The sequence below is a fragment of the Labeo rohita genome, unplaced genomic scaffold (genome assembly GCF_022985175.1).
Source record: "Labeo rohita strain BAU-BD-2019 unplaced genomic scaffold, IGBB_LRoh.1.0 scaffold_104, whole genome shotgun sequence".
NCBI classification, from domain to species: Eukaryota; Metazoa; Chordata; class Actinopteri; order Cypriniformes; family Cyprinidae; genus Labeo; species Labeo rohita.
Genome location: NW_026127164.1, coordinates 71583 through 82600, shown reverse-complemented (window position 1 = coordinate 82600; position 11018 = coordinate 71583). Strand labels below are relative to the sequence as shown.

The 11018-nt window shown below is 35.5% G+C and overlaps 1 protein-coding gene across 1 annotated transcript in view; it reads right to left on the bottom strand.

The window, feature by feature from the left end:
• Positions 1-3569: 3569 nt before the first annotated feature.
• LOC127157333 (calcium-independent phospholipase A2-gamma) overlaps positions 3570-11018 on the bottom strand; it is a 32283-nt gene continuing 24834 nt past the window's right edge. The window contains exons 10-11 of the mRNA XM_051100573.1: positions 8750-8945; positions 3570-7096 (exon numbers count right to left, since the gene is read on the bottom strand). Of these exons, the coding sequence (XP_050956530.1) occupies positions 6831-7096; positions 8750-8945 (462 nt within the window). The 3' untranslated portion in view covers positions 3570-6830. The remainder of the gene's footprint in view (positions 7097-8749; positions 8946-11018) is intronic.

The window sequence follows — 11018 nt, the reverse complement described above, 5'->3', positions numbered from 1 at the left end:
AATAATTTTAAAAAGCGTGTAGTGAGGGGTGGAACAAAGCTTTTCGAAACTCTTTCGTCGCAAAATGAACTTCAAGTGCGCATGCGCGAATCATTTGATTTAAATCGGAACTTTCGAGCGGGTTCGCGAATCATTTGATTTAAATCGGAACTTTCGAGCGGGTTCGCGAATCATTTGATTCAGTTCCGATCTGAAGGACCAAGTATCGCGAATCATTTGATTTAGATCGGAACTTTCGAGCGGGTTCGCGAATCATTTGATTCAGATCGGGATTTTCGAGCGGGTTCGCGAATCATTTGATTCAGATCGGGATTTTCGAGCGGGTTCGCGAATCATTTGATTCGGAACTTCCGAGCGGGTTCGCGAATCATTAGATTCAGTTCCGATCTGAAGGACCAAGTATCACGAATCATTTGATTTAGATCGGAACTTTCAAGCGGGTTCGCGAATCATTTGATTCAGATCGGGATTTTCGAGCGAGTTCGCGAATCATTTGATTCAGATCGGGATTTTCGAGCGGGTTCGCGAATCATTTGATTCGGAACTTTCGAGCGGGTTCGCAAATCATTTGATTCAGTTCCGATCTGAAGGACCAAGTATCACGAATCATTTGATTTAGATCGGAACTTTCGAGCGGGTTCGCGAATCATTTGATTCGGAACTTCCGAGCACGAATCGCGAATCATTTGATCCGGAACTTCCGAGCACATATCGCGAATCATTTGGTTTAAATCGGAATTTCCGAGCGGGTTCGCGAATCATTTGATTCAGATCGGGATTTTCGAGCGGGTTCGCGAATCATTTGATTCAGATCGGGATTTTCGAGCGGGTTCGCGAATCATTTGATTCGGAACTTTCGAGCGGGTTCGCGAATCATTTGATTCAGATCGGTATTTTCGAGCGGGTTCGCGAATCATTTGATTCAGTTCCGATCTGAAGGACCAAGTATCACGAATCATTTGATTTAGATCGGAACTTTCGAGCGGGTTCGCGAATCATTTGATTTTTTTTTTTTTTATTAAGCATTACAGATATTCAAAACAACAAAACAGTACAAATACAGACAAAATAAATAAAAAGAAACAAAAATACACAGATTTGTTGCCAGGGTAACAAAGAAAAAAACAGGGTAATACAATTACATCTTAAGATGACACAAAGGATGAATACAGAGATACAGTTTTCATAGCTTTCAAATTAGTAGAACTTTGGATAGTTTCCACATACATATCCAAATCCACTTTGAACAAAGAAAAAAGAGGTTTAGAGCCAGTAAACTTTTGTTTATGAATGTGAAATTTAGCTAACAGAAAACATAAATTAATTATGTAATATTTTCCTGTATTCTCCTTAGAATATTCAAATAAGCCAAACAAAGCATCTTTAAAACAAAATGAGAAGTCACTTACAAAATAAGATTGAATAAACACCAAAAAGTCAGACCAGAATTTCTCTGTGTGGGAACATTCCCAAAACAAATGAATGAAGTCTTCTTCAGAAGAATGACAAAAACTGCAGTTCACTTCAATGTCAGGCTTATATTTCCTAAGAAAGACTTTAGTCGGGTAACATTTGTGAATCAGTTTAAATGTCATTTCTTTTACTTTATTGGTAAGCAGATACTTATGAGGCAAGGCCCATACTTTCTCCCAAGGTATATTCTCCACAATATTATTCCAATACGGTATTACATATGGAATTGTTGTTATCTCAGCCTGGAAGAGAGCTCTGATTTTATAGTTATTTTTCTGACGATCTGTAGAAAAGCAAACACCTCCAATCATTGTGTCAGTTAAATTCAGAGAGTAAGAACACGGCCATGGAAATGTAGAACCTTGCAACAGAAAAGACACAGCAGAGGGAATGACATTGAAAACAATCGCATATTCATCGGCACATACAGGGATATTATATTTCTGTAAAAAATCTGAATAATTATAAAGTCTGCCTTGTGAGTTAAAAAGCTGTCCGACTAAAAGAAGGTTGTTTTCAAACCAATCCTTGAAGAAAAGAGATTTATTCTTGTAAAGAATATCCTTATTGTTCCATAAGTAATATTTGTGTGGAGAGAAGTTGTGTTTGTATATGAGGGACCAGGCCAAGAGCATCTGCTTATGGAAATTAGAAAGTTTGACAGGGATTTTTGAGATATTATAATTACAGAGTAAAAGAAAATTCAGCCCACCAACTTTAGAGAAAATATAATTGGGGATAATATTCCAAAGGGAAGAGGGATTTTTAAGAAAATTATTAAGCCAATTAATTTTAAAAGTGTTGTTTAAGGTAGCAAAATCTAGAAAATCCAGTCCCCCTTGTTTTGTTGGATTCATTATTACTGATTTCCTGATATAATGGGTTTTATTTTTCCAAACAAAGTTGTTTAACATGCTGTCAACTTTTTTTAATGTTCCTTTATCAACCTCCAAGGAAAGAGCAGCGTAAGTCAGTCGAGACAATCCTTCAGCTTTAGAGAGTAAAATTCTTCCTCTTATTGATAAATCTCTCTGCAGCCACATATTGAGTTTCCTTTGTGTTTTCACTATTAAAGGGTCAAAATTTAGTTTTGATCTTGTTTTCTGGTCTTTATTAATGACAATACCTAAGTATGTAACTTGATTTTTCACAGGGATGTTGCATATAGAGGGAATTTCACAGCGTTTAATTGACATTAACTCACATTTGTTGATGTTTAGACAGAGACCCGAAGCTCTGGAAAAGGACTCGATCAATTGCAAAGCTAAAGGGATTTGGGAAGCGTCATTCAGAAACAGAGTGGTGTCGTCAGCCAGTTGGCTAATTAGAATTTGTCTATCGTCAATTGAGATACCTTGTAAATTATTATTAGAAATATGCAGGGCTAAAAATTGAGAGGCGAGTAAGAATAAATATGGAGATATAGGACAGCCTTGTCTTACTCCACGTGACAAACTGAATCTTGGTGAGGTTCCAAATTTTAATTTAATAGCACTATTATTATTTTTATAAAGTGTTCTGACGGCTCTACAAAAGTGATCTCCAAACCCAAATTTAGCAAGAGCTTGAAATATGAACTTATGCTCAAGCGAATCAAAGGCTTTGTAGAAATCTAAGAAAAGCATGAAACTGTCATTAGGGACGAGATCCTCGTAATCTAACAGATCTAAAACTAATCTTATATTATTCGTAATGTGACGTTTTTCCATAAAACCTGATTGCGATTCATCAATAATGATACTAAGTACATCTTTCATTCTTTGTGCTAAAACTAAAGCTAAAATTTTATAATCGTTATTTAATAGGGTGATTGGCCTCCAATTTTCTAGACATTCTCGATCTTTATTGGGTTTGGGTATCAGAGTAATGACTCCTTGTGTCATGGTTGGTGGAAGTGCTTCCAGTTCAAAACTTTCCTCAAACACTTTTAGTAAGAAAGGAGATCATTTTTCATCGCGAATCATTTGATTCAGATCGGTATTTTCGAGCGGGTTCGCGAATCATTTGATTCAGATCGGGATTTTCGAGCGGGTTCGCGAATCATTTGATTCGGAACTTCCGAGCACATATCGCGAATCATTTGGTTTAAATCGGAATTTCCGAGCGGCTTTGCGAATCATTTAATTCAGTTCCGATGTGAAGGACCAAGTATCGTGAATCATTTGATTCAGATCGGAGATTCGGACCGGGTTCACAAATCACTTGATTCAGATAACCTTGGTAAAAATCTTTATTTAATGTTAAAAGTGTTATAGTTCATCTGCAACAATAATGTTAATTTTTATAAACATGGTCAATAAATTAATAATATAAACGTACACCTGTACACAGGATGAATACAGGAATATAGTTTATGCCCTACTTGTCTAGATCAACTCTGAGTAAAGAAAAGAGGGATTTAGAGCTTCATTTGTGTCTGTTTGTGAAACAGGTAAAAAACACAGATTAACTCTATCTGTACTCTAAAAATCAATGGGTTGAGTAAAGGAAAATAAAAACACTCATCATGATTTGAGGTTGTTTAGATATTTTGTTCTGGAAAACAAGACAAAAACACTGATGAAGAACACACCAGTTCATTAGTGTTCATGAACACTGACTAGAGTTCAGCTTTAACACGTCAACAGATCATCGAGTGAGAAAACAAGAGTTTGTTAAACTCAGTCAGAGCTCGATCTGCCTTTCACTGCACTGAAACACGCGACAGAATGAAGGAGAACAAAAACAGACACACACACACCATACCAACATTCATTATAAACCACACAGACGAGCAGAAACCCTGCTGAGCTCCGACTGAACGTTCAAGACGTTCAACACGAGCAGAAACACGACAACTACACAATCAACTCAGCTGGAAAAATCCCACAAACACACTGATCTACAGACCACAACATCACACAGAGACACAGGAACAACACACAAATAAACACCTCACTGATCAAACATCATTTATTATACTGACACATCAGCATCAGCAATTCAAAAAATCCAGCTAAAACTAAACACAGCAGCTCTTCTTCATCATCTTCATCTTCATCATCAGAAAACATCTGTTCATTCTGCGACTGAGTGAATTACAATCTGATTCTGAGTGAATCAAGGCAAAAATGTGATCAAACTTAGACAAATACAACACTGGCCTATAAAGGAGGAGGTCAATAATGCTGCAATGCTCTGTCAGCAGAGGTCAAAGGTCACTGTGAGCATGAGTTCAGACTAAACACAGTCTGTCATTGACTTCAAACTCATCAAACAGGGTTATGCTCACTAACTAAACCTATTTAAACGGAAATTAAATATAAATATTACAGAAATATAGCACTGGAAACGAACTGAAATAAGATGATTAAAGCATTACAAGTACTAACTGGAAATAAAAAAAAAAACTAAAATAAAATAAACTAAAAATGTACGACAGCGCTGTACTGCCACGTTAACAAAAAAAAGAAAAGTTTACAAGATTAAAGTCATAATACAAGTCAAAATACTACGAGAATAAAGTGGAAATAGGCTTGATTATACTCTCAAAATATTATAACTTTAATCTCGTAATTGCTACAAATTAATTCTTATAATTTTGACTTTATTCTCAAAGCATTTTCACTTTATTCATGTAATTTCCACTTTATTTTCAAATATTTCAAATAACTTTATTCACAAAATATTTCAACTTTATTCTAATAACATTACAGCTTTATTTTTGAAATATTTCAACGTTATTCTAATAGTATTTCCAACTTTATTCTTGTAATATTTTGACTTTATTCCCATAATTTCGATTTTATTCTTATAATATTACAACTTTATTTTCTAAATATTTTGACTCTATTCACAAAATATTTTGACTTTATTCTAATAGTATTTTGAACTTTATTCTTGTGATTTTTCAACTTTATTCTCGTAATATTACGAATTTAATCTCATAATTGTAGATTTTTTTTAACGTGGTACTAAAATGGCGTCCTAAAAAATTAAATAAACCTAAATAGCTATATTAAAAAAATAACAAAAATGACCAGAAAAAACCTTAGTTATGTCGTCTTTGAGCAGCTTCTTCAAACTGTTAAAGGTGCAGTAAGTGATTTCTGAGAAATGCTGTTGAAAGTGGATCAGACCGAATACAACACACTTCTAGCCAATCAGCAGTAAGGGGCGTGTCCACTCATGATGGGGGAGGAGCCTGTTGCATAGCATGTTTGTAAATTTGGGGGTGGAGCTATCAAGACAGGGGTAGAGCTGTGTTTGTTTTAATGGTTTCAAACATCAACAGTGTTTCTCATAAATCATTTACTGCACCTTTAAATCACGTCAGTCATAATCAAACCCTGATTGATAAAACGAGCTGCTTTAATCTCATGAAAGATTCACAGTCTGTAGTGTTTTACATGAAGAGATCGAGTTCAGCCACAGTCGACTGTTTATTTTGTATTCTAGTGTAAAATAAAGACATGAGCAGCTGCCTTTATTACATTAATCACCTCACAGTCGTATAAATGATCAAACGTGAGAGTGATTTAAAAAAGTGCGTAATTAAAGTCTTCATGAGGATTCTAGCGGTCAGCAGCTAATGTCAGGACTTATTTAACTAACTGAATCATTATCAGTGTTTGAATCCAATTCAGATTCACATATTAAACAGTTCTGAACTGAACTGATCTGAATAATGACTCTATCGTCTTCTGTACAGCTTGTTTTAAAACTGTTACATTTAACATTCACTGTTATTTTTGTTTTGTTTTTTTGTTTTATTTTTTTTTATTTTAATTTTTTTACTGTGAAGCAACTTTAAAATGTGTTAATTAAATGTGAATTATGTGAATTAAATGTGACTTATTTTTTGTGATATTTTTTCAAATAATTCTTCATGTAAAATTCTCCAATCTCCGTCTCTTAAATTAAATTAACCCTAAAATAAAATAAAATAAAATAAAATGTAAAAAATGAAGTGGTCTATTGAAGTGGTCTATTGCCCTGATAATGTGAGCATCTTTAACCCTCATCACTTCCAGATTTTTAATGTAAGCTAAGTTAAAATAAAATAAAGTAAAATAAATTACTGCAAAAAATCATGTGTCTTGTTCCTTATTGGTTGGTTTGTGTCATGTGACCCTGATTGTTTGCTATAAATAAAATAAAATAAAATAAACCATAAAATAAAATAAAATTAACCATAAATAAAATAGAATAAAATAGAATAAAATAAAATAAAATAAAATAAAATAAAATAAAATAAAATAAAATGAAACTGTTCTATTGTCCTGGTGATGTGAGCATCTTTCCAGTGTCCCTCCTGAGTCCCACAGTTGAAGCGGTGATTTGTGCGTATGTGTTGTGCAGGATCGTGTGTTTTTTCTCTATATCCTGTAGAAGCTCTCGTACGTGAGCGCTCGGAGCCGCAGCCACTCGCTCAGTGTCTGGACGCTTCTCTTGTCTCGGTTGAGTTCGTCGACGGCTCGCTGGAGTTTCTCCTGGTTTCTCTCCAGATACTGAAGACCCTCCGTCTGCATCTGCACCAGCTTCTCCTCTCGACTCTCGTCCAGAGCCACGTCCTCGCTCATGTACGGGTTGAAGCGGAAGTACGTGTTGGGCGGGAGCAGAGCGTCCAGCATAGTGTGCACTTCTGAAACACAAACACACACGGAGAATCACTGATCAATGAGACGCTCTTAGTTTAATCAATGCTGCATCAGCATATGTGATGATCTGAGTTATTGGTTTACTCTATTTACACTGCTCAATGTTGTATAAATTAAACATATGGATGAAACGATGGATTGTGAGTTTGTTCTTATATAAAAATGAATCGTTGTGGAATCATTTGAAAAGAACAGATTGATTCTGTTAATGTTTGATGAATAAATCACATGATCATATGAATAAAACACATCAACCAAATCAGATGGTCATTTTATCAGCTGACGGTGTCCGTGTGTGTGACGGCTGTGAACGCAGCGCTCGTATTTGGAGGAAGGGAATTAATCTGGATTTACAAACAACCTGCGTGATTACAGCACCAGCAGCTTTAATCTCACATGCAGCAAAGGACTCTGGGTAAAATGAGCTCTTCCATCATCACTAAACTAAAACCATAACAAACTGTCTTTATTACAAATGTTTCTCATTTTCAATGTTAACTGACTTGCGAAACATAGTTGCTGGTTTATTTCATTTGCATTGTTTAATGAAATTAACTCAGTAATGTAGTTGCTTATTTACTCTATTTGCATTAATAGATTAATTTACTTGACTAAATGAAGAGAATGAATGAAAAAAGGGAAGTGCACATGTGTTTGTCTGAATCTGATTCCATCTAAAGTTGTGAATTTAATTTGTTTTAAAAATTAGAATATTGCATATATAATTAAAAAAAAGGAAAATATAAAAGCCAAAACAATAAAAACAGTTATTATTTAAAATATGTTAATTGAAATAAAACATAAATTAAAATATATGAAAAACATATTTTATTTAAGATGACATTTCTCTCTAAAACTTAATAAAACTACACATATTCAAAAAAAAAAAAAATCAAAAACTAACAAATAAATAATAATTATAAATAATAAAATCACAAAAAGTAACAGCAATATATATATTTATTTATTTATTTATTTATTTTTTTTTTAAAGATTTAAAATACTTTTTTTTTTTTTTTTTTTTTTAAGATTTATTTTTGGCCTTTTTGCCATTATTTTGATACTGACAGGAAGTAAAGTAGGACAGAGGAAAAAAGACTAAAACTTACAATTAAAATATAAAGCCTAATATATAACCAAAACCATAAAAAGCCCAGTAATTATTAAAAAAAAAAAGTTAATTAAAAAAAAAAAAAAAAAAAAAATTTATATATATACTAAAAAGACAGATCAGATCTCTCTCAAAATCTTAACTACAGACATATTAAAAAAAATCAAAAACTAACCAAAGATGCCAAAATAAATATAAATCTACAAAAAGTAACAAAAATATATAAACTAAAAAGATAGATTGATAGTAAGATGACATTTCTCTCAAAAACTTCAAACTGCACAGACTTATTAAAAAAAAAAATCAAACTAACCAAGGATATAAACAAACAAACACAACAAACAACAAAATGTAATAAATAAATAAATCTACAAAAAATAAAAAAACAATCCTTTTTTTAAGATTTATTTGTGCCCTTTTTGCCATTATTTTGATAGACTATTTTAAAGACTAAAACTTTAACTAAAATTAAAACACAAAGCCTAACTGAAAGCACAGGGAAGAGCTGTAGGAGTGTGTGACTGACCCTCGGTGTCGGTGGCGCTGCTGATGACGTTGGTGAGTTTGGTCTTCAGGCTGGTGTAGGAGACGCTGCTTCTGCCGGCCGTCTCGAAGCGTCCCGTCCCCAGAGACACCACGCACTGCAGCGGGACGTCCGGCCACAGACACTGACACTCGTGGATGGCCAGAGCCGTGGGGTTATTGATCAGCATCCCGCCGTCCTGCACACGCACAACACACACAATCATGTTTAAAAGTTTCATTTTACGTCAGTCAGTGTCAAAATGATTGAGACGGCCAATCAAATCAAAGGGGGCGGGGCTTTGGTTCAAATTAGCTGAGCGCCGAATCCATCACATCACTGCAGTTTTAAACAGTTGATACGTGTTTTATGACAGAAATATTAAACAGCCAACAGTTACAGTTAGGCATTTTTGAGTCAAATTTCATTTTTAATTTCATCTGAATTTTGTTCTGAGCCGTTCCTGACATAATAACCATATGATTAAGAGGGAATGTGTAAAATAAAAATTAAAATAAAACCCCACCCTACATCATTTCCCACTGAATATGGAGTTTGACTCTGAAATGTGTTCCATGGCAGATGTTAAGAGTTTGATTCCTGTTTCCTCATATAACAACATCTGTAAATGAGGTGATCTGTGATCCGTCTCACTTCGTGTACGATCAGTAATTCATCTCTATCAGCAGCTGCTGGAGACACTGAGATCCAGACAGAGCCAAGAACAGCAGCATGCTTCAAGAGAGACAGAAGATGCAAAACAGACACAAGCAGTGCTGAAAACAGACGGAGACGGAGCTCAATGAGTCTTTGATCACTGGTTGGCATCGTCAGGACTCGTTCTGTAGACGAGCAGTAATGAATCAGTGATTTCATCAGCTGTTACTGTGATCACAAACACATGCAGATGTCCTGCTATAAAACGCTTCATAACTGAAATAGTTTTATTATGTCAATCCCTGAATGATTCCTTCAGTGCTCCATACTGATATCAAGAGAACATTACTAGAGGAATACAAGCCGTTCACTGAGATTAAATATTACAGGTACATGCAATGATTACTGGTGACACTAACACTTTAACTTAGATCTGACGATCACAGCGATCGTCTAGTGAAGCCGTCAGTGATCGGCAAGTCAAAGGTCACGTGACCTGCTAATGTCACTCTCACTTAAATGGCAACATCAAGCAGCAGAGCCAAACACAGCAGGGTCAAAGGTCAAAGAGGTCGAGGGATACAGAGGTTCATTCTGATGAGCTTCATCTGCAGAAAACAACAGCACAGCAGATCAACAAATTACATTAGAATGGATGTCCAAATTAATCAAAATGATGATTTTTCTCCACAGATTATTCCTCTGTTGTGTGAGCTCTTGCTCTGACGGTCTCCATCTCCAGCTCCTCTGACGGAGATCAGATCTCTCTTTTATTCACCAGAACTGTGTAACTCACAGGGTTCAGTAAACAGGGTGAAATTTCACCATCCGTGTGTTTATATCAGCACTAATTAGAAATCTCAATCAGTCAATCTGTCTGTAATCAGTTACTAGAGGCTAGATGAACAGAGGAAAGCGCTACTGGACATTTAACTAGCATTAACCAGAAATAACCAGCTGTAGCCAGCATTTAACCATCAGTAACCAGCATTAACCAGCAGTGATCAATAGTAACCTTTGGTAACCAGGACTAACCAGCAGTAATCACCATTAACCAGCAGTAACCAGCATTAATCAACAGTAACCATAGGTAATCACAAATAACCAGCAGTAACCAACAGTAGTACTCAGTGGTAGCCAGCACTAACCAGCGATAACCAGGATTAACCAGCAGTTAATGGTGATTACTGCTGGTTAGTCCTGGATACCACATGTTACTGTTGATTACTGCAGGTTAATGCTGGTTACTGGGGGCTAAATGCTGACTACAGCTGGTTAATTCTGGTTAAAGCTGGTCAAATGTCCAGTAGCGCTTTACTCGTGTTCATCTGGCCTCTAGTAACTAACCAGGATTAACCAGCAGTAGTCAACATTAACTAGCAGTAGCCCGCAGTAGTCAGAATTAACCAGCAGGAGTCAGCAGTACCCAGCAGTCAGCAGTAACCAGTATTAACCAGCAGTAACGATCGGTAACCACAATTAACCAACAGTAACCAGCAGTAGCCATCATTAACCAGCAGTAACCATCGGTAACCACAATTAACCAGCAGTAGTCAACATTAACCAGCAGTAGCCACCAGTAGTCAGCAGTAACCAGAATTAACCAGCAGGAGTC